Source organism: Vulpes lagopus, chromosome 4 (assembly GCF_018345385.1).
Source record: "Vulpes lagopus strain Blue_001 chromosome 4, ASM1834538v1, whole genome shotgun sequence".
NCBI lineage: Eukaryota > Metazoa > Chordata > Mammalia > Carnivora > Canidae > Vulpes > Vulpes lagopus.
Window position 1 is genome coordinate 130,809,270 of NC_054827.1, and position 24,072 is coordinate 130,833,341.

At 44.3% G+C, this 24,072-nt stretch overlaps 1 protein-coding gene across 1 annotated transcript in view; it reads left to right on the forward strand.

Annotated features, from left to right (window-relative positions):
* Window positions 1–24,072, forward strand: part of STK32B (serine/threonine kinase 32B) — a 399,034-nt gene that overhangs the window by 93,616 nt on the left and 281,346 nt on the right. The window contains exon 2 of the mRNA XM_041750994.1: window positions 12,839–12,894. Within this exon, the coding sequence (XP_041606928.1) occupies window positions 12,839–12,894 (56 nt within the window). The remainder of the gene's footprint in view (window positions 1–12,838; window positions 12,895–24,072) is intronic.

Below are 24,072 nucleotides of genomic sequence, written 5' to 3' on the forward strand. Positions count from 1 at the left end.
TTGTCCAGACCTGATTAGCTTTGATTCTACCCTACCAGGATGAAGAGCCAGATGACATGATGTGTCCAAACTATATTTTTGTTTCTACAACTCAGATGGATATAGGTGTGTACACACAGGTACACATGAAGGTAGGCTCACTTGTTTGGTTATCCATCCATCCGTCTAGCCAGCCGGCCATCATTTATTGAACCTCTTTTCTGAGCCAGGTGCTATTCTGGGTGCACTGGGTTGAGTAGCATCCCTCCAAAATTCATGTCTACCTGGAGCTTCATAATGGGGTCATATTTGGAAGTAAGGTTTTTGCAGATTTAGTTACTTAAAATGAGGTCATGCTAGATTAGGGCCCCAATTCAATGACTAGGGTCCTTGTTAGAAGTGGAGAAGAAGGATGGAAACCGTGGGGAGAAGGCCATGTGTCAATAGAGCCCGAGACTGGACTAATAGAGCCACAAGCCAAGGTACCGTAAGGATTGCCAGCAGCCTCTGGAGGCTGGAGGAGGCGAGGAAGGATCCTGTCCTAGAGCATTTGGAGGGAGAACAGTCCTGTTAGCAACTTGATTCCAGACTTCTGGTCTCCAGAACTGTGAGGGAGTGAATCTCTGTTGTTTTAAGCCCTCCACCCCAACCCCCACCCTGTTTGTGGTTCTTTGTTATGGCAGCCACAGCAAACTACCACAGAGGGCATGGAGGAAGCAGGTTGTCTGAGGCAGCCTTGCTTTCGAGGAATTGTTAGTCTAGCTCTTACTCTCCTCTCTCAAACGTGTGTTTGACGCTTTCCTTATCACCGATTCCACATTTCCACCACCCTCCAAATTACCTTCTTTCCTGAGATCATAGCCATATAATATTTTCCTATATGAATTAGGCATGTGATTTCCTAAATGTTTATGGAAACTGTGTTTTTGCTGATAACAGTGCAGAGTGAGAAGGAAAAAAAAGACTTTGAGGCTTTATGAAACACATTTATCAACAAGAAAACAAAACAGTTTTTAATGAGGCCAAAAGAAGTGATTGCAGCTCAGTTTGGCAAACACCGTTGTCTACTCTGTGCTGAGGATCTAAGCAGGAGTGTATGAGAAGTCTGTAGGAAGAACTGGTCCATGGCCATGGCTAGCCAGAGTAGATGCTAGCCAGGGGCTGGATCCTGTCTTTGGCTGAATATGAGACCTGGGTGTAACCATGGCTGAGACCTGTACCTTAGGGCAGAGGAACCAGGGACGGAGTAGGTGGGCCGTGTGCAAAGGCGGTTCCACCCAGGCCCCAAGTGTTCAGACAAACCCATGTAATGGGATATGGTGGGAGTTGCTGGGGTGTAACTAGCAGCCTTGAATATTTAGACTGAATATGTGCACATGGTCCCTCACTGTGCTCTTCCCACGTCAGGAGTGGCCTGTTCCAGCCCTGGTGCAACCTGTGAGTTTGTGGCCTTTGAGTGAGTAGCTTACCTGCTGAGGGAGGAGGTCACCTCCTTGAGTTATGGAGAAAGGAAGAGCCTGGTATTTATCAGATGCCTTCCTTTTCAGTCACTGGGCTTTATCATCTTGGATATTGTTACATTTAACTCTGATTTGCTCAGAAATTTATTTTGGGAGCCAGTGAACAGAGAGGTACTCATTCAATTTAGTTTTGTCCAAATAACTGGGTTGTTCTCCCAGTGCTTCTAGAAGAACAGCTGTTCTTGTCCCTGCTGAAGGCCAAGTAGGGTCTGTTAACCTGCACTGCCATGTCCCTTCCTCCATTCCATCTTGAATTCCTGGGGTCATCCCTGTGACTCAGTTTCTAGTTGTGTGCACATCACTAGGGATTAAGACTTTGTTCATCACAGACATCACATGCGATGCCTATTTGTGGAAGGAGGAAATACACGATGTATTCTTGTATCTGCTAGGATAAGACTTTTCTCTTCAAAACTTACCTGGTGTAACATTCGGCCCTATTCTCACCTATGTGTTCTTCTAAGAATGACTTTGCCAATTAGGGGAGCCAGCTCAGTTATGATTATGTGAAATGTGAACATGAATTTGAGAGGAGCGAATTTCTTTTTGTGTCCTGCTACCTTGAGTGTATTATCCCATTCATCATCTTATCAACCCTATGGGGCAGGTATCATTGTGCCCATTTCACAGATGACCATGGTGGGATGTTGAGAAATGAAGGTCTGCCTCTTCCTGGATTCTCTCCCCAGCCCTCTGTCATTGCTCATGTACTCAGCACTCCCATAGACTTGTCCCTTTCAAGACTCATCTGGCCATTCATTCATATTCAGTAAACATGTATCAAGCACCTCCTGTATGCCAGGCCCCGTTCTAGGCTCCAGAGATACTGTAGTGAACAAAACAGGCCAATAACCCAGACCTTGAAGAGTTGGCTTTTCAAAATGGGGGTGTGGGCAATGAACACAATTACTACAAAGGGGGTGACTATGCAACAAGATAGGGAGGACCGGGGAGGTCACCCAGGCAGAGTGTCAGGGAAGATCTTTTACTTCTTAAGGGAGGATGGACCTCAGGATGTGAGGGAGCTCATACTGGGTTGAACCAGGGCCAAGCATTTAGGGTGGAGGAACAGCAGGAGAATGCCTGGGTGGGTGGGAGGCTGATGTGCTCCCCAGGAAGGGAGGGTGCACAGAGGAGGCTGGCAGGCAGGGGAAGAGCCCTTCCAGAGCACAGCAATGAGTGGGGGATGCCACTGGAGAGCCTGAATAGTCTTTGGGGTGTGGGCTCTTGAGGTGGTGGGCAATGGAGAGAAGGAAGCAGTTCTCCTGCTCTTGAACCTGGGAGCAAACTCAGACCCTGGAGCTGATAGGTGACCTCATAGCAATACTGTCCCTGTCCTAGGACTGCAGTGATCTCATCTCCTACTGAAAGTGTAGGTTCCTGGGGGACTAAATCCCCTGGGAACCCCTGATAAACAAGGAGAGGTGGGTCCTTTGGAGTAATGCTTTTCCAACCTGATGCATCCTTGCTCTGATGAAATATCCAGTGATCTCAAGCATTAACCACCCTACTCATTCCTCTTCACTCACACCCCAGTCCTGCTGTTCTGGGAACCCATCCTGCTATTTATGCCCCTGGGTTCCTGGTTTTCTTGGAGCCTTTCCTGAAATCCCTACTTCTCCTACCCCCTGGAGAGCTCTTACAATTCCTCAAACCCACACTTGGGGTCTTGTGCTTTTGGAAACTTTGCCAGACTGTCTCCACAGCATAGAATGCATCCCCCGCTCTCAGGATCTGGTGCCTAACCCTGCTTCTGCTCCAGCACCTGTGTTCATGTCTGCAGGACCTGGCTGTGTCCCCTGCTGAGCTGTGAGCTCCTTGTGAGCAGAGCCTGTCACCTCCAAGTCCCTGCTCCCATCAGGACCCTTATACCATAGGTGCCGCAGATGTGAGAGACTAGATCTGAGTCTAGTGATGAGAATGTCCTTAACCCTGTTACCTGCATATGGACGGGCTAGACCAATGCCTGGGCATACTTGCTTTGCTTCTCCCTTTCCTGGGCTGCTCACTGACCATTCACTCCATCAGGTTTTTGTTTTTTTTTTAAGATTTTATGTATTTATTCATGAGAGAGAGAGAGAGAGAGAGAGAGAGAGACAGGCAGAGGGAGAAGCAAGCTCCATGCAAGGAGCCCGATGTGGCACTCAATCCTGGGACTCCAGGATCACACCCTGGGCCGAAGGCAGGCACTAAACTGCTGAGCCACCAAGGGATCTGTTTTTTTGTTTTAATAGACTTAAAAAAAAAAAAAAGGCAGTTCAAGGTTCACAGCAAAATTGAAGGGAAGACAGAGATTTCTCACATACTCCCTGCTACCACACAGTCAGCTCCTCCCCCATTATTGACACCCCCACCAGCATTTGTGTCAGCTGCACCTCCTTTGACACATCATCACACAGAGTACATAGGTTACATTAGGGATCTGTCTTGGTGTGGAGCATCCAGTGGGTTTGGACAAACGTATGACAGGTATCTACCATTATGGCATCCTACAGAGTATTTTTACTGTCCATAGAAGTACTCTATGCCCACTGCATCTCTCAGATAGACTTGCTTTATTTTTATTTATTTGTTCATGACAGAGAGAGAGGCAGGCAGAGACACAGGCAGAGGGAGAAGCAGGCTCCGTGCAGGGAGCCCAATGTGGGACTCGATCCCGGGTCTCCAGGCTCATACCCCCGGCTGAAGGCGGCGCTAAACCGCTGGGCTGCCGGGGCTCCCCGATAGACTTGCTTTAGCAAGACTGATACAACTGCTGGGGTCCTGTGTCCTTTTTTTTTTTTTTTTTTTTTTTATTTATGATAGTCACAGAGAGAGAGAGAGAGAGGCAGAGACACAGGCAGAGGGAGAAGCAGGCTCCATGCACCGGGAGCCCGACGTGGGATTCGATCCCGGGTCTCCAGGATCGCGCCCTGGGCCAAAGGCAGGCGCCAAACCGCTGCGCCACCCAGGGATCCCGGGTCCTGTGTCCTTAATTACCATCATGTGGCAGTTTTGTCTCCCTGCTCCCCCCAGGCTCACAACTAAATTTAGATATTTCCAAACAGCTTAAACCAACATCACTGGACTGGTTTTCTTCCCCTTGGAGCCCTCTAGCACTTTCTCATCATGTTTAGAAAACCTCCCAGAGACCTTACCCCAGCCCCAAGTGACTGGCTCCCCAACTTTTGCTTCTCTCCAAACTAGCTGCATTCCAGCCAGCCTTGCCTGCTTGCTCTGCCCGAGGACCATAATGCACATTCCTGCCAAGGACCTTTGCACTTGCTTTTCCCTCTGCCTGCAGTAACTAGCCATCCCCTGGATATCTTCGTGGTGTATTCCCTCACCTGCTTCACAGATCTGTTCAGTTGTCCTCTCCTTAGAAAATGCCCTGGCCCAGGATGCCCTGGCCATCCTGTCTAAAGTAGCAGCAGCTCTCCCAACATAGTCACTGTTCCTCTACCTGGTGAGGTTGACAGAATAATGGTCCCCTGAAGATGTCCACATCTTAATCCTGGAACCAGTGTATATAGTACATTACACGGCGAAAGGAACTTTGAAGGTGTGATTAAAGTGAGGACCCTGAGGAGGGGAGATTTTCCTGGATTATCCATGTGGGCACAATGGAATCACAAGCGTCCTTATGAAGGAAGAAGGGGGGTGGGGGGCCAGAGAAGGAGATGTGGCCATGGAAGGACAGGGTGGGGTGCTGTGGGGCCATCGACCAGGGAATGCAGGCAGCCAAGGGACCAGTGATTCTCTAGAGCCTCAGAAGAAATCTCAGCCCTGTTAACACCTTGGTTTTAGCTCAGTGAGAACTCTGTTGGATTTCTGACCTCTGGGACTGTAAGATCATAAATTTGTATTATTTCAGCCACTTCGTTTGTGGTGATTTGTTATAGCAGCATGAGGAAATGAACACACGTGGATTTGTTGTCCTTCATTGAATTTACCACTGAGTTATGGATTGATGGGTTATTTGCCTCGTGCCCCAGAACGTTGTCAGCTTCATGGATGGAGGGTCATTTTGTCTTCTGTTCACTGCTGGTCTCCAGGACCTGGGACAGGGCCTGGTACACAGCACACGTGCATTCAACAAGTATGCATTTGTTGAATAAGTAATTAATAGAAGCATTCATGGTGATGTCTGCCACAGCTGGATCATCCTTCCTTTCTGTGTGGAGGTAATTCCCGTAAAGAAGGCGATGCCAGTTCCCAGTCCCTGAAGAGTCTCCTTCCTGTTCTTCCATCTTACTACCCAGTTCACTCATGCGTGTGCTCGGGTGTCTTGTGAGTGTGTACTCTCTGTTACCTGCCAGGGGCACCTGGGATGCAGAGGGGCACAGGGCTCAGCTCCACCTCAAGGAGTCACTTGGATACCCACATTTCTTCTGTGCTGATGACAGACGAAACCAAGCCCAATGATCACTGCCACTATGTGCTAATGACAGAATAATCTTATTTTGAGAAAAATCCAACCAGAGGAGCCTTACCCCATTTTAAGGATGACCGAGTGAGATTCTGAGATACTATACGGCCAGGCTGAAGGTCCACAGCTGGAGCACGGGTTTGGATCAGTACTCTTTCAGGGCATTCAAGAGTTCAGACTGATACTCTTCTGAGTGGCTTCTGTTTGTTGAATCAGCCATTTGCTTGGTCATTGCCCATGGCCCTGACCCTGACTTGGGGAGGTAGGCGTCTCTACCCACATGCTACTGATGGGAAAATCAGGGCTTGGAAAAGTAACTGTATTTCCTCTGGTCCACAGTGACCAAAATGGTGAAGCTGGGTTTAAAGCTAAGTGGGACACCAAACCCTCCCTTCCACCTCTGCCCCTTCCCATCTTCCCCGTGTTAGGGACACCTTCCCCGTGTTCCACCTACCTCCATCCTGGGACCAAAAGCTCAGGTGCTGACAGGATCAGGCAGGAAATAGGCCATGTGAACTGGGCTGACAGGGACAGTGTGAATCACAGAGAAGACTTTACTGTCCTACTGTCAAGGGCCATCATAGAGCCACCTTTGGCAGATCTTCAAATTTTTGAAATGATGTTGGAAATCAGCAATTTTGGGGGACGTTTCCTATACAGGCACAGCCAGCCCATGTGTGATCTGTGTGTGTGGCCCCAGTGATATAAGGAAGGAGCTCCCGGTTTAGCTTTCTTTCCAGGCAGGAAAAGGGACATTTGCTTGCTTTCTTTGCCTCATGCATGCAGTCCTTAAATGCCTGTATCTTTTTTTTTTTTTTTTATGATAGTCACACACACACAGAGAGAGAGAGAGGCAGAGACACAGGCAGAGGGAGAAGCAGGCTCCACACACCGGGAGCCCGACGTGGGACTCGATCCCGGGTCTCCAGGATCACGCCCTGGGCCAAAGGCAGGCGCTAAACCGCTGTGCCACCCAGGGATCCCAAATGCCTGTATTTTTATGGGATGTTGATTGGGGGTTACATTCCATTAGAGATTGTTTGAAAGGGTAATTAGCTATCTTGAAATTTCACACTCGCCTCTGAATAAACTGCTCCATGAAGGCAGCATGTTGAAAGAATGCTATGAATTTCCTTAGAAATAATTGGTCTGATGGAAATGAGAAAGGAGCCCACAGGCTTGAAAGACAGAACAACCAGATTTGCCCAGCGTGATAATCACCATCAATAACTAATGGATCCTAATACAGTTCTAGCTTTATCACCCCTGTGACGTTTGGTCATGATTGAATGAGACTGGTGTTGTATCATAAAGGTGAAGAATGGGGACCAACCTCTCATGCAGAATACTATTGATGATAATACCTTATCTTGGTAGCCTTTACTTTATCCCAAATATTTAAGCTGTATGGGTTCATTACATGTGCACAACAACCATAGGTAAGCATTTTAGTACACCCATTTTATAAGTGAAGAGACAGGCACAGAGAGGTTAAGTGACTTCCCCAAGGTCACCCAGCAGGTAGTGGTGGAGTCACAAATCAATTCCAAGCAGCCTGGCCCCTATGTTTCTACCCCAAACAATTCAACTTTATTTTCTGCCTTTTAGTAAAATTATGACAAGGCTGGAAATCCAACAATAAAATAGTTGTCATTTACTAAATCCCTGTGTGGCTGGCTTTGTGTGTCAGAAAGAAATGCTTCTGGCTTCCAATAATAGCAAACTTGGCCCACAGCAGTTTGAACATATAGGTTTTCTTTTCTTTCTTTCCTTTTTTTGAAATATACTAAGTCTAGAGGTAGGTGGTTCCTGGCATGGCTTCAGAGGCTCATTAACAGGGAGTAGTTTTCTCTGTACCTGCCTTGGCTTCTTGGCCCACAGTCATGAGATGGCTGCAATAGCTCCAGACATCACATCCACATTCATTGTAGGAAGAGGCAGGTGGGTTGAAGAGCCATTTCTCTTTTTTTAAGATTTTATTTATTCATTTATTTATGAGAGACACAGAGAGAGAGCCAAAGACACAGGCAGAGGGAGAAGCAGGCTCCACCCAGGGGGGCCCGACGTGGGACTCAACCCCAGATCTCCAGTCTCATGCTCTGGGCCGAAGGTTGCACTAAACTGCTGAGCCACCCGGGCTGCCCTGAAGAGCCATTTCGACTGTAACTGTCCCTTTTCATCAGGAAAACATGCTTTCCCAGAACTACCCCCATAGTCCTCTGCTGAGATCTCATTGACTAGGCCTGTGTCACAAGGTCACTGCAGGTTGCACATGTGTCTGGGAAAGTGGGGTGCACAGTTGTTTTGATTAATGCGATGGCCCCTGAACCATCAGTAGCACCTGGGAACTTGCAAATTCTCTGGCTCCTCTGCAGACACTCAGGGGTAGGGGCATGATCTGTGTTAAGAAGCTTCCAGGTGATCGTGATGAACACCACTGGATCTGTCTCATTGCCTGGGGCTGGCCACGCTGGTCCCTAAATAGACCTAAGGTTTCCTTATCCAGGAGGCAGGGAGAGTTGAGCCTAGCCTGGCAAACAACCAGTTATTTAATGGGCAATGTGTCATTTCATTGTCCTTGTGACAGTCCTCCAGGCAGGTGCCACTGTGCTCTTGTTTGGATAAGGTCACTGGCACACCATGCCTTGCCTTTGGCCAGAAGTGTGCCCCTTGTTTCTACCTTAACAGCATGCTTGTCACAGTGTCACCCATGGCAGCTCTCTCTGTGTCTTGTGGCCTGAACAGACACTGCTTTTTAAGAGTGCACCTTATCATCCCTGAGCTGGCTCCCAAAGTCCTTGTTGACTTCTCCCCATGGGACAGTTTAATGATCTAGAAGCCTACAGGTGTCCAACTGCCCTGGTTTTCCCAGGACTGCAAGCTTTTTGGGGATGCAGGACTGTCAGTGCTAAAACCAGGAAGGTCCCAGCAAACCAGGAAATAGATGGTCACCCTAAGAAACTCGCTCGTCAACCCCTCATGTTCCCCAGCCAAGTCCTCTTGCTCTGGGCCAATGACCCGATGTGACAATGCAATTTCTAGAGCCTTCTTCGGCTTGGCACTGTCACGGAAGCCATTTCAAACTGCTTACCAACCAACTGTAAACCCTTCACTTATTCAAAGTGTGTTCATGTAGGCACTATTTATGTGAGTATCAGTATACCAGGCCTTAGGGAGATGCTGAATAAATGGAAAGCACAGGCCCATATGCTCAAAGTCGTTTAAATCCAATCTAGTTCAATAAGCAAATAAACATTACATAAGTACCTATTTGTCTCATGTATTGTGTTGGAAGCCCCCAAGGAACACACATTTTTGTAGGGGATATGGATGAGTGAGATTATTTACAGCATTATAATGCTGATTATTAAAATAATAATAGGTTTTGACATTTGCCAGTTGGCTCAGTAATTAATACCCTTCTCCAGTTAAGAGATAAGACAGAAGGTGGGGAGCCATGGAGAACCATGCCTGACCTGGCGTTGGGGCATGGGACTCAGGAGGCCAGCAGCAAGGGCTCCCTGATGTGAAGCCCAGAATTAGGCAGATGCCCCCTGGCCGTTCAGGCAGCGCTGGATCCTGCAGACACCTGCATGTGGTGGCTGGCCCAAAGAAGCTTCTGGCAAGAAGGATTAGAGGAAAAGCTTGCTCCCTGAAGACAGACGGTTTCCAGAGAGAGAACAGAATAAGCAGAAATATATCCTGTGGTTCCTTGTCTGGCTCACCACTCAGACGTCTCATACCACCTTTGATGGGTCAAGAGGCCACAGGTGTTCAGGGAGATAGCCCTCCGCAAAGAAACCAGGTGGGAGGGAAGATTGCTTCTCGTCCCCCAGCAAACAGCGAGAGTTTTTTGAGAGGTTGCACTGGGTCAGGCACTATTCTATGTTTTTGTGGAATGTAGGCCTTGTTGCTCCCACTTTACAGGTGGGATAAGTGAGGCACACGGAGGCCAGGTGATTCACCCAAGGCTGTGGCAGAGTTAAGTGATGGATCTAAGGAGTCTGACTCAGGCTGGGTTCTGATCTGTGGCTAAATGTCTACAGGAGGTTCAGAGATGGCACAAAGGAAAAGACGATACATTGGAGTGGGGAGAGGCTTCCTGAGAGAGCACGTGAGCCACATGTGCGAGGCCAGGCAGGAGTTGGGCTGTTGAGGAAAGGCTTTCCAGGCCGTGAAACCACGGCGCAGAGGGGTTGCCTCTTGAGGCTGCAGGGAGCCTTCAGGGGGCAGAGACATTTGCTGCTGAATGTGTGTGTGTGGAGGGGGCAGCTGGCATATGCCAGCAGTGATGCTTGCTCTTGGGGAGGCAGGGGATCTGCACATTTACTGGCTCACTGCTGGGCACGTGACAAATGCAATCTGGGCATCTTGTTTTTCTCTTCTCCTTGACTTTTGGTGAGTGGGCAAGAGGTGAAAGCATAGAATTTCTTTTCCTGGCAAGTTACATGCAAAGGAAACCAAACTAGGTCAAAGAACCAAGGTTTTGCTAAGTTAACCATTAACTTTGTCTCTCTATTCTAGGCACGTTAGATATTCAAACGAACTAGGGGTGGTGGAAGGGGAGGAGGGCAGGGGGTGGGGAGGAATGGGTGACGGGCACTGAGGGGGACACTTGACGGGATGAGCACTGGGTGTTTTTCTGTATGTTGGTAAATTGAACACCAATAAAAATTAATTTATTAAAAAAAAAAGATACTCGAAGGCACACTGGATTCTGACTTGGCTCCACAGGGACAGAATTCAACATAATCGTCCTCCACGTATGGTTAATTCAGAGGGAACTGATTGTGTTCATTCACTTTCACATCCTCGCCCCCATAATGTAGTGAACTAATCAATTCATTTCATCTTTGGTAAATGACATGTCTCTCCTAGTTATCGGGAACTGGCTGTAATTCAATATAATTAAAAAATATTTACCGAACACTCATCATGTACCGGTAGTTGTGCTGCTTGGCACTATAAATGTCGGACCTGCTTTCCCTCGGTCCTCTAGTGAATGAGTATCTGTTGAATGCTCACTGTGTACTAACACTGTGCTAGGTGCTGGGGACGCAGTAGGAGAAACAAACATGGCCTTTAACTTTAGGGAGCATAGCATCTAGTGGGGAAAAATTGGTTTTGATCAAATCCATGTAAAACAGTGTAGAACAATGTGTTTTGGAGGAAAGTCCCACAGTACTGGGAGAGTGTAGTAGGGGAGCAGACTAGTCTGGAGGGGGAGCACAATCTTTTCTGGATGCAGAAGGGTGAAGAGGGAGCAGAGTTACCAAGTGTGCAGCCAGGAGAGAAGCATTAAAGGCACAGAGAATCAGGGTGCCTGGGTGACTCAGTGGTTGAGCACATGCCTTTGGCTCCGGACGTGATCCCAGGGTCCTGGAATTGAGTCCTGCATTGGGTTCCCTGCAGGGAGCCTGCTTCTCCCTCTGCCTGTGTCTCTGCCTCTCTGAGTCTCTCATAAATAAATAAATGAAATCTTAAAAAAAAAAAAAAAAAGAAAAGAAAGCACGGAGAATGACTGTTTTAGGCATAGAAAAGAAGCTTGTATGTCTGGAGCTCAGTGGGTGCAGGGAGCGTTGTAGATGGTGAAGCAGGAGAAGTAGCAGGGGTTTGATTGTGTAGGAATTTGCTCTTTTCCCAGAAAGCAATGAGGAGGCATTAAAGGGGTGTGAGCAGATGATGAGCAAGACCCCCTGCCTGTGACAAGCACATATCCCAGGATGGGAGGGTCAAGAGTGGATAGAGGACTGCACCAGAGGGTGGCCACAGGAGGACAGATGGGAGAGATAACCAAGAGGTAATGTGGACCTAACCTGATGAGAGGCTAGCTATGGGGTTGAGTGAGAGAGGTGTGGGATGAGTTCCAGGCTTTGAGCACGTGAGGTCAGATGCATCCTCCTACGCTCCATTTTTGGACCTGTTTGGTTCAAGGTGGCTTTGAAGCCTTCAAGAGTTGTTGTGGGACAGGCATCAATCAGTACATACTTGTGGGAGGCCAGAGAAGAGGTTCCTTGGAGAGTCATTGGCAATCAGGTGGTGGCTGAAGCCTTTGGCGCTAGCGAGAAGAGGAAAGTGGTAGATGGAGCTTGACAGACTTTAGTATTGAGTGGCTGGGAGAATGAAGCTGAGTGTGCACAGTGCATGCGCTGAAGCATGAACTGGCTTCCATGGAAGCCAAGCCTGCTTCAAAAAAGGACAGAATGGCCAAGTGCAAGGAGGACAATCAAATGTCCGTTGGACTTAGTGGCATGGCTGCGCATGATTCGTCTGCTGTGTTGTAGGGTTGGGGCAGAAACCACACCAGAGTAAGGCAGTAGAAATAGCAAGAATGGGGAGACCTACCTGGAATTACAGCATGAAGGGGAGGCATGAGACAGGGCAATACCAGGTTGAGACTGAGGGATCGTTGTCTTCATCCTCTAGTAGCTAACAATGCCAGGGCTAGACAGATGTCCAAGCAGGAGGGACCCACAATATGGTCATGACATTTGAGGGTTCAGATACCATTAAGGAGATGGAGTTAATGCCTTGGACACTGAGATAGGTGAGATGAGTGTATAAGATCTGAGGAGTACCAGATGGACAAGATAAGAACCAGAAGTGGGGAAAGGTCATCCTGGTGTCAGGAACAGCAGCAAGTGCAAGAATTTGGTAATCCATGATCTAGATTTTTCTCTCTGATCCCTTCCCCTGGGCCCATAAGATGTCTCACATCCTGCATACTCACTGGGGAAGTGTTGAGGGGGAAATAAAGTGTGCCGAGAAACATCCATTGAGTGGTGGAGTGCTGCCATGGCAAATAAAATGCAATTGAAGCCAGAAACCATTTGGAATACATGGGTAGGTCTGTAGGGAGAACTTTCAAGAACCAGTGCAAAGTTTGGCAAATCTGATTTGTTTTCTTTCTTTCCCTCATTTTCTTTTGCAGTCAACTTTGACCATTTTCAGATTCTGCGGGCCATTGGCAAAGGGAGTTTTGGAAAGGTAAGAATGAAGGATTTTTAAAAATTTCATTAACAAAACAAAAAAGTCCTGTCGGCTAGGCTCCTGTACATGTGTGTGTCTGTGTGTCTGTTTTTGTGTTGGTTGCTGGGCACTGGGAATTTCCTGTTTGACAGAAAGATTGTAGTTTGCCAAATTTGACTTGTGAAAGAAAGTCTGAATAGTTTCCTTTGGATCCGCTGTAATTTCATTTTGAAAATTAAGTTACCACGGCAGCCCTGGGTTAGGTGGATTACAGTGGTAATTATTTCAAGATTGCTTATGCTATTTCTTCCTTGGGGATCTAAATGATTTGGAAAGTAGAAAAACAAAAGCCACAAATTTAGGAGATGGCCAACATCAACTCTTTCCTGCAGTGTAAGCATTTTATAAAGAAATTTTACTGTAGAAAGACTATTTGACATGAGGTCCAGCCTCCTAACAAATTTTTAAGTGTGCAATATATTATTGTTGAGCAATCTTGAACAGCAGAACTCTAGGGCTTATGCATCTTACATAGATGAAACTTTATGCCCTTTGGTTAGTAACTCCCCATTTCCCGAGCCCCTCAGTCCCTGGCAACCACCATTCCTTTCTTTGATTCTATGACTTAAACTGTTGTAGGTACTTTGTATCTGTGGAGTCATGCAGTATTTGTCTTTCTGGCTTTCTGGCTTATTTCACTTAGCATGGCTTCAAGATTCATCCATGCTGTATTATAGAATTTGTATTGTAAAATGTCCTTGTCTTATAAAAAGGCTGAATAAAATTTCATTGTACCTGTATACCACATTTTTAAATTCATTCATCTGTTGATGGACATTAACATTGCTACCACATCTTGGCTATTGTGACAAGTGCACTTACAGTGGACACAGGATTGCAGTTATCTCTTCTGGATCCTGATTTCAATTATTTTGGGTAAATATCTAGAAGTAAGGTTGCTGAATCGTGGTAGTTTTAGCTTTGATTTTTTGAGGAACCGCCATGCCGTTTTCCATTGTGGCCATGCCATATTACATTCCCACCATGTAAACATTACATATTACATATTACATTCCCATAGAAACAAATAGTGTGCAAAAGCTCTAATTTCTCCACATCCTTGCCAACATTTGTTGTCTTTTGTGTTTATTGTTTTGTTTTGTCTTTTGATAGTGGCCATCCTGACAGGTGTGAAGTCATATCTTACTGTGTTTTTTTTTAAAGATTATTTTATTTATTTGAGAGAGAGAAAGAGAGAGAGAGAGAGAGAGAGAGAGAGAGAATATGATGGGAGGGGCAGAAGGAGAGGGAGAGGGAATCCTAAGCAGACGCTGCACCAAGTATGGAGCTGGATGTGGGGCTCAATCCCATGACCCCATGATCAGGACCCAAGTTGAAACCAAGAGTCAGAAATTTAACCATCTACATCACCCAGGCATCCCTTATTATGGTTTTGATTTGCATTTCCCTGCTGACTAGTCCTATTCAGCATGTTTTAACATACTTGTTAGCTGTTTGTACATCTTCTTTGGAGAAATATCTATTCTGGTCTGTAGCCCATCTTAAAATCAAGTTCTTAGTTTTTTTTTTAAATTTATTTTTTAACTATAGCCAATTTGAATGCCTTTTATTTCTTTTTGTTGTCTGCTTGCTGAGGCTAGGACTTCTGTTGAATAACAGTGGTGAGAGTGACATCCCTGTCATGTTCCTGATCTTAGGGGAAAAGCTCTTAGTTTTTCCCCATTGAGAATGTGAGTTGTAGGAGCTCCTTACATATTTTGGAGATCATCCCCTTGTCAGATATATGGCCTCTGAATATTTTCTCTTGTGCTGTGGATTGTCTTTGCACTCTGTTGATTATTTCCTTTGCTATGCAGAAACTTTTTAGTTTGATGTACTTGCTTATTTTTGTTACCTGTGTTTTTTAAGTCATATTGCATGCAATCATTGCTAAGACCACTGTCATGAGGCTTTATTTTTAAAGTGTTTTCTTCTGGGAGGTTTATAGTTTCAAGTCTTAACATTTAGATCTTTAACCCATTTTGAGTTGATTTCTGGGTGTAGTGTGAGATAAGTGTGCAGGTTCATTCATCTGCATGTGGATGTCCAGTTTTCCAGCACCATTTGTTGAAGAGACTACATTTACCTGCTGTGTATTCTTTTTTTGTTTTGTATATTTTTTTATTGGAGTTCAGTTTGCCAACATATAGCTAACACCCAGTGCTCATCCCATCAAGTGCCCCCCTCAGTGCCCGTCACCCAGTAACCCCATCCCCCCACCCACCTCCTTTCCACCACCCCTTGTTCCTTTTCCAGAGTTAGGAGTCTCTCATGTTCTGTCTCCCTCTCTGAGATTTCCCGCTCATTTTCTCTCCTTTCCCCTTTAATCCTTTTCACTAATTTTTATATTCCCCAAATGAATGAGACCATATAATGTTTGTCCTTCTCCGATTGACTTACTTCAATCAGCATAATACCCTCCAGTTCCATCCACGTTGAAGCAAATGGTGGGTATTTGTCATTTCTGATGGCTGAGTAATATTCCATTGTATACATAGACCACAGCTTCTTTATCCATTCGTCTTTTGATGGACACTGAGGCTCCTTCCACAGTTTGGCTATTGTGGACATTGCTGCTGAACATTGGGGTGCAGGTGTCCTGCAGGTTCATGGCATCTCTGTATTCTTGGTACCCTGGCCAAAGATCAGTTGACCAGATATGCATGGATTTCTTTGCTGGGATCTTTATTCTGTTCTATTGGTCTCTGTGTCTTTCTGCCAGCACCATGCTTGTTCTGATGACTGTAACTTTGTAATATAATTAGAAGTAAGTGTGATGCCACCAGCTTTGCTCTTGCCCAAGACTGATTCAGATGTTTGTGATCTTTTGTGGTTCCATACGAATTATATTTTTTTTCTATTTCTTTCTTTTTTTTTTTTTTAATTTTTTATTTATTTATTTATTTATTTATTTATTTATTTATTTATTTATGATAGTCACAGAGAGAGAGAGAGAGGCAGAGACACAGGCAGAGGGAGAAACAGGCTCCATGCACCGGGAGCCTGACGTGGGATTTGATCCCGGGTCTCCAGGATCGCGCCCTGGGCCAAAGGCAGGCGCTAAACCGCTGTGCCACCCAGGGATCCCTTTTTTCTATTTCTGTAAAAAAAAAAAGTGTCATTGGGATCTTGATGGGAATTGCATTGCATCTGTAAATTGCTTTGGGTAATATGGACAGTTTGACAATATTAAGTCTTCCAATCCATGAAATGGATGCCTTTCCATTTGTTGTGTCTTAATTTCTTTTGTCAATGTTTTGTTACTTTCTGTATACCAGTCTTTCAGTTTATTAGTTAAATTTATTCCTAAGTGTTTATTCTTTTTAGTGCTCTTGTAAATTGGATCATTTCTCTAATTTCATTTTCAGATAACTCTTTATTCGTGTAATGGAGACACAGCTGATTTTTGTATGTTGATTTTGTATCCTGCAACTAAATGAGTTCATTAGTTCTATTTTCTTTCTGTGGCATCTTTAGGATTTTTTATACATTAGATTGAGTCACCTGCAAACAGGGATGGCTTTATTTCTTCCTTTCCAATTTGGATGCCTTTTATTTTGTTTTCGACTACATGCTCTTGCTTGGACTTCTGGTACTGTGTTGAACAGAGGTGGCGAGAGTAGGCATCCTTGCCTCATTCCTTATCTTAGAGGAAACTCAGTTTTGCAGCCTAATGTTAATTGTAGGATTTTCAATGGCCTTTGTTGTGTTGAGGTAATACCCTTCTATTCCTACTTTGTTGAGCATTTTTATCATGGAAATGTGTTCACTTTTGTCAAGTGCTTTTTCTTTTTCTTTTTTTTTCTTTTCTAGCAACATTCAAGGTGCTTTTTCTGCCTCTCTTCCCATAATCATGTGATTTTATCTTTTATTTTGTTACTGTGGGATATCACACGAATTAATTGATTTCCATATATTGAACCATCCGTATACCCCAGGGATAAATTGCACTTGCTCATGGTATGTGACCCCCTAAAGTGCTATGATTTGATTTGCTAGTAGTTTGTTGCAGAGTGTTGTGCCCATATGCATCAGATAGATTGGCCTGTTGTTTGTTTTCTTGTGTCTTTGCCTGGCTTGGGCAACAGGGTTATGCTGGGCTCATAACCTGACTGGACATTGTCCCTCCTCTTTAGTTTTTGGGAAGAGTAAGAAAATTGGCATTCATTCTTTTTAAGATGTTTGGTAAAATTCAACAGTGAAGCCAACTGTCTTGGGCTTTTCTTTGTTGGGAGATTTGACATTGTGGAAAGTATATATTTGTAATCCTCAACTGTTTACAGTGACAGGTTCTTGGAAACAATGGAAAAAAGGCAAGGACTTTTAAAGAACAAGAAGGAGCCCTCAGCCGAGCCTGTCTGTTCCCACTTACTCAGAAATCTCCTTTGGCAGTATTTACTTTGGCTACATACTGAATACCAGATATCCTTATTTTCTCAAGTAAATATTATTTCTATTATACAAATGGAAAAACCTAGACAGAAATACTTAGAATTGGCAACTCCAAAAGATGGAGTGGCCCACCCATGGCCCCACAGGCAGGGAGAGTCCCAGCTGGGATTTGAACCAAAGACTGTTGGATGACTAGGCACCTGCTGTTTTAACAAACCCAGACTCCTGATTAGACCATTCACAACCCATTAAACAGATATTGATCTAAGAGGTTGGATAGAGTCAGCCTTCCCACCTTTGTTCCCTCCATTCCTCTCATTTCTTCCTTCCTTCCTTCCTTCCTTCCTTCCTTCCTTCCTTCCTTCCTTCCTTCCTATTTGTTCTTTTATGAATTCAGTCCATGAATACTGAGTGCCTACCCATAGCTAGGCACTAGACTTTGATCCAGTAGTAACCTGAATAGATTTGAGTGTTTTTCCTTGTAGAGCTTAGATTTAGAAGGGAGAGAGATGACAAACAGGTAAATATGTGTACTTATGGTGCATTAGATTGTAACAAGTACATTAAAATATAGGAAGCTGAGGGGTGTGGTGTTCTGGGAGGTAGTGGCAGAGAGGGGTTGCTGATTATAGAACTAAGCTGTCATGAGGTCGCCACTAACCACATGTGGATATTTAAATTTAAATTAATTATCCTTAGAGAAGATGATAAACATTCAGTTCCTCAGGCACACTAGCCACATTTTAAGTGCTTAGTAGCCACATGTGGCTGGTAGCTACTACATCAGGCAACTCAGATGATAGGCCATTTCCATACACCTAGGCAGTTCTGTTGAGCAGTGCTCTCAAAGAGCGTGATGGAGCACCCTCAGTGGCAAAAAGCTGTGTGAGCAGAGTCCTAATGGAAGGAGGAAGACAGGTTCCAGGTGGAGGAAGCAGCAGGTGCAAAGACTCTGGAAGGGAGAGTGGTCGGTAGTTCCAAGGCGCTTCAAGGTGGGGAGAATGAAGGGGAGCAGGTCAGTGATGTCAGCAAGGACCAGATCACATAGGACCTAGACAACCATGCTGAAGATTGAGAAGAGAAGGCCAATGGGAACCTTGACTATAGGAGTAACACAATCTGTAAAGTTTGTCGAAGGTCACTTTGGCTGCCGTGCTGAGAGTAGCCTGTGGGGGGCCACAGGGCATGTTAAAATGACCATTTCTATTATCAAGTGAATTGGGTCGCTTGCTAATTTAACAGACATTCATTGGACTACTGAACAGGGCCATGTGCTGCATTAGATAATGTGTCTTATTCTGACAAGATTGGGGGCATCCTGAGGGCAGAAATCTTACTGAAAAAGCTGGTATGAAAAACAGTAAATTGTAACATGGCATGTGATGGTTAACCTTATGTATTACATGGCTAAGCTGTGATACTCAGATATTTGGTCAGACCCAGACCAGATGTCTCTGTAAAAGTAGTTTTTAAATGAGATTAGCATTTTTTCCTTTTTTAAAAATTCAGTTAGTCAACATACAGTACATCATTAGTTTCAGATACAGGGTTCAGTAATTCATCAGGTCCATATAACACCAGTGTTCATCACATCACGTGTCCTCCTTACTGCCCATCACCGAGTTACCCCATCCCCCCACCCACCTTATCTCCAGTAACCCTCAGTTTGCTTCCTGTAGTTAAAGAGTCTTATGGGTTTTCTCCCTCTCTGATGATTTCCCATTCAGTTTTCCCTCCCTTGCCCTATGATCCTCTGTACTGTTTCTTATATCCCATATATGAGTGAAACTATATGATAATTGTCCTCCGACTGACTTATTTTGCTCAGCATAATACCTCCAGTTCCATCCATGTCAATATGAATGGTAAGAATTCATTGTTTTTGAAGGCTGAGTAATATTCCATTATACATCCATCATAACTTCTTTATCCATACATCTGTCAATAGACAGCTCTTTCCACAGTGTGGCTATTGGGGACATGCTGCTATGAACGTTGGGGTGCAGGTGCCCCTTTGGATCACTACATTTGTATCTTTTGGGGTAAATAACGAGTGTAATTGCTGGGTCATAGAGCAGCTCTATTTTTCACTTCTTGAGGAGCATCCATAATGTTTTCTAGAGTGGCTGCAGCAACTTGGATTCCCCCCAACAGTGTGAGAGGGTTTTTCTTTCTCTGCATCCTCGCCAACATTTGTTGTTTCCTGTCTTATTCATTGTAGCCATTCTGACTGGTGTAAGATGTATCTCACTGTGGTTTTGATTATACCCCTGTTGTCCAGTGATGTGGAGCGTTTCTTCATGTGTGTGTGTTGGCCATTTGTAGGTCTTCTTTGGAGAAATGTCTGTTCATGTCTTCTGCCCATTTCCTGACTGGATTCTTTGTTTTTAGGGTGTTGAGTTTGATAACTTCTTTACAGATCTTGGATACTAGCCCTTTATCTGTTGTGTCATTTGCAGATATCTTCAGGCTGCCTTTTAGTTTTGTTGACTGTTGGCTTTGTGGTGCAAAAGCTTTTTATCTTGATGAAGTCCCAATACATCAGTTTTGCTTTTATTTCCCTTGCCTTTGGAGATGTGTCTAGCAAGAAGTTGCGGCAGCCAAGGTCAAAGCGGTTTCTGCCTGTGTCTTCCTCTAGGATTTTGATGGATTCCCGTCGCACATTTAGGTCTTTCACCAATTTTCAGTGTATCTTTGTGTATGGTCTAGGAAAGTGGTCCAGTGTCATTCTTCTGCATGTGGCTGTCCAATTTTCCCAACCCTATTTGCTGAAGAGATTGTCTCTTTCCGTTGGATATTCTTTTCTGCTTTGTTGAATATTAGTTGTCTGTAGAGTTGAGGGTCCATTTCTGGTTTCTGTGTTCTGTTCCATTGATCTGTGTGTCTGTTTTTGTGCCAGTACCATACTGTCTTGGTGACTACAGCTTTGTAATACAGCTTGAAGCTCGGCATTGTGATGCCACAAGCTTGGTTCTCTTTTTCAACATTCCTCTGGCTCTTTGGGATCTTTTCTGATTCCATACAAATTTTAGGATTATTTGTTCCAGTTCTGTGAAAATGATTGATAGTATTTTGATAGGGATTGCATTGAATGTGTAGATTGCTTTGGGTAGCATAGACATTTTAACAATATTTGTTCTTCTAATCCATGAGCATGGAATGTTCTTCCATCTTTTTGCATCTTCCTCAATTTCTTTCATAAGTGTTCTGTAGTTTTTATAGCATAGATCCTTTCCCTCTTTGGTTAGGTGTACTCCTGGGCATCTTATGGTTTTTGGTGCAATTTTACATGGTATCAATTCCTTAATTTTTCTTTCTTATGTCTCATTGTTAGTGTGTAGAAATACAACTAATTTATGTGCATTGATTTTTGTATCCTGCCATGTTGCTGAATTCCTCTATGAGTTCTCACAATTTTCAGGTGGAGTCTTTTGGGTTTTCCGCGTAAAGTGTCATGTCATCTGTGAAGAGTGAGAGTTTGACTTCTTTGCCAATTTGAGTGGCTAATAAATTTTTGTTGTTGTCTGATTGCTGAGACTAGGACTTCTAGTACTATGTTGAACAACAGTGGTGAGAGTGGACATCCATGTCATGTTCCTAACCTTAGGAGAAAACTCTCAGTTTTTTCCCATTGTGAATGATTCTCACTGTCAGTCTTTCATGTATGGCCTTTATGGTATCGAGATAATTCCCTCTATCCCTACATGGCAGAGAGTTTTAGTCAAGAAAGGATACTGTATTTTGTCAAATGCTTTTTCTACAGGGCAGTGGAACCAGTTCCTTAAAATAGATCTGTCTTTTCCTCTCTTCCTCTTTCTTATTCACTGGTTCCATTTCCCTGGAGAATCCTGATTACCACGTGATGCAAGGTGGGAAGAAGGAGGATTTGGGAAGCACTTACTAGCAAGAGGCCAGAGCAAAAATAAAGCCCTAGGAAACTGTTTCAGGTACATTTATTTTGCTCTGGGCACCTTGAACCCATTCTGACTCAGCTAATGATTATTCAGGATTAGTACTTTATTAATTTTTTATAAATTTATTTTATTTAAATTCAGTTAGTTAACACAGAGCTACCCTATGACCCAGCAACTGCACTACTAGGTATTTACCCAAAGCATGCAAACGGTGTGATCTGAAGGGACACCTGCACTCCAGTGTTTATAACAGCAATGTCCACAATAGCCAAACTATGGAAAGAGCCCAGATATCCATTGACAGATGAGTGGATAAAAAAGCTGTGGTATACACACGCATGCACGCACGCACACACACACTGGAATGTCACCCAGCCATCAAAAAGGATGAAATCTTACCATTTGCATCCACGTAGATGGAACTGGAGGATGTTATGCTAAGAAATAGTATTTAGGAACACCTGGGTGGTTCAGTGATTGAGTATCTGCCTTTGGCTCAGGTGGTGATCCCAGGGTCCTGGGATCGAGTCCCACATTGGGCTCCCCACAGAGAGCCTGCTTCTCCCTCTGCCTATGTCTCTGCCTCTCTCTCTGTGTTTCTCATGAATGAATAAGTAAAACCTTTTTTAAAAAAGGAATATATTTTGATGTGTCCAGTACCACTTTGGAAATTGTGGTGAAACTCTTCACTCCAGCTTTTATTCTGAGGTTCACCCCACTTCTGGGACCCCTTTCCCTAGCTCACACTTTGGGATAGTCCTGGAGGAGGGAGGATGACCAGTTCCCCAGGCCGGGGCTGTAGGGTAGTGTCACTGAGGTTTGCACCAAGGAATGGGGGGGGGGGAGAAACATGGTCCTTCAGACTGACACACAGGTCACAGTTCAGTTCCCATGCATCCCTCGACTCCTCCCTAGCCCGTTTCCAGGTCCCTGTTCTTGACCTTCTGTTGTCTCTGCTTTGACAGCCACAGTGTCCCTCAGCGTTCCCTGCCTCCACCTTGGAGGACCAGCCTCTGGGTCCCTTATTTCCTTTCTTCCCAGGGCTTCCTAAGGGTAAGGCTGGTGTGTCTGGGACCAAGCTGCCAGGATCCCCAGAACTCCCGAGTTGCTGAGGGAGGCCCTGGGATTCCTGCTGGCCTTCTGCACGTGTGTGTGTATAGGGATAGGTTTGGAGTCTGCATTCAGATTTCAAAAAGTGCCGTCTCTATAAAGAGCAGGGGAGACTGGATGTGCCTCTAATATTTTCTAACGCTTTAGTATGAAAATTTCCAAAAATATAGCAAAGTTGAAAGAATTTTCTAGTAAGCACCCATATCCACCATGTACACTCTACCATTAACATTCTACTAAACTTATTTTATGAAATTCCTATCCTTCCATCCATTTGTTAATCCTTCTTATTTTTTATGCATTTCATAGTAAATTGCAAATATCTGTACCTGGCTCCCTAGGTATTTCAGCAGAGGTTCGTCTCATTTTTCTTGATGTAAAGCTTACCTACAATGAAACACACATATCTGAAGTTTGCATTTGCTGAATTTTGAGAAATGAATGTATGCATGAATTTGCATCTCTCCTGAGATATAGATTACTGCATTCCAAAATTCCCCTGTTGAACCCTTTCTAGTCAAAACTCATGATCACCCCAACTATTTCTACTCCATAGAGGAGGCCTGCCTGTTCTAGAACTTAATGCAAATAGAATTCTACATAAGCGCTCTTCCGTGTAAGGCTTCCAAATGTTTTATACTTTGCATAATGCTTTTGCAGCTCTTGAGGTTCATCTACGCTGCTGTGGAGTGGCACATCTTTTTCCTTTTTATTGAAGAATAGTATTCCATTCTATTAATATATCGGCTTTTTAATCCATTTTCATCATGGTAGACTCCAGGACTATTCCTAGTTTTTCCTGTTTTTTTTTTTTTTTTCATAAAGTTGCTGCAAAAATTTGTCTTTTTTTTTTTTTTTTTTTGTAGGCATATGACCTCATTCCTCTTGGATAAATATTTAAGATTGGAATTGCTGGATCACAGCAATACTTAGTTTGGTGCAAAGCAGCCAAAAGGTTTTCCGAGACGTTGTGCCATTTTATACTCCCTCCTAAAAGTTCCACTTGTTTTACATCCTTGCCAACAGATTTTCACTTTTGCTTGTCAGATGGGCGTTCCGTAGGATCTCAGTGTTGCTTGAATGAGCATTTCTTGATGACTAATAATGATCAATGTTTGTTTCATGTGCTAATGGCCAGTCATGTATCCTTCTTTTGTGTTTCTGTTCAAAACATTTGCCATTAAAAAAGAAAGCTAATTGTCTTCCCCCATCAACTTTTCCAAACATCTTTATTGCATGTGTTTTTTTAGAAAAATTACTGAGATATAAGTGACATAATAGCATTGTGTATGTCTCAGGTGTACCAGTTGATTCGATTCCTTTATATATTGCAATATGATTACCACCTAGCGTTAGCTAACATGTCTGTCATATCACATAATTATCATTTATTTGCTCTAGTGAGAACTTTTAAGATCTAGTCTCTTTGCAGCGTGCACATGTTTGATATTGAGTGTAATCATTATGCTGTACATTAGACCTCCAGAACATACTCATCTTCTAGTTGCAAGTTTGTGCCCTTAAACATCTCCCCAATTTCCTTACCCCCCAGTACCCAGTAACCACCATTTTACTCTCTGTTCCTATCAGTTCAGCTATTTTAGATTCCACAGTAACTTCCCATTCAATTATCAGGGAGGGAGACAAACCATGAGAGACTCTTAACTCTAAGAAACAAACTGAGGGTTGCTGGAGGGGAGGTGGGCAGGGGGATGGGGTA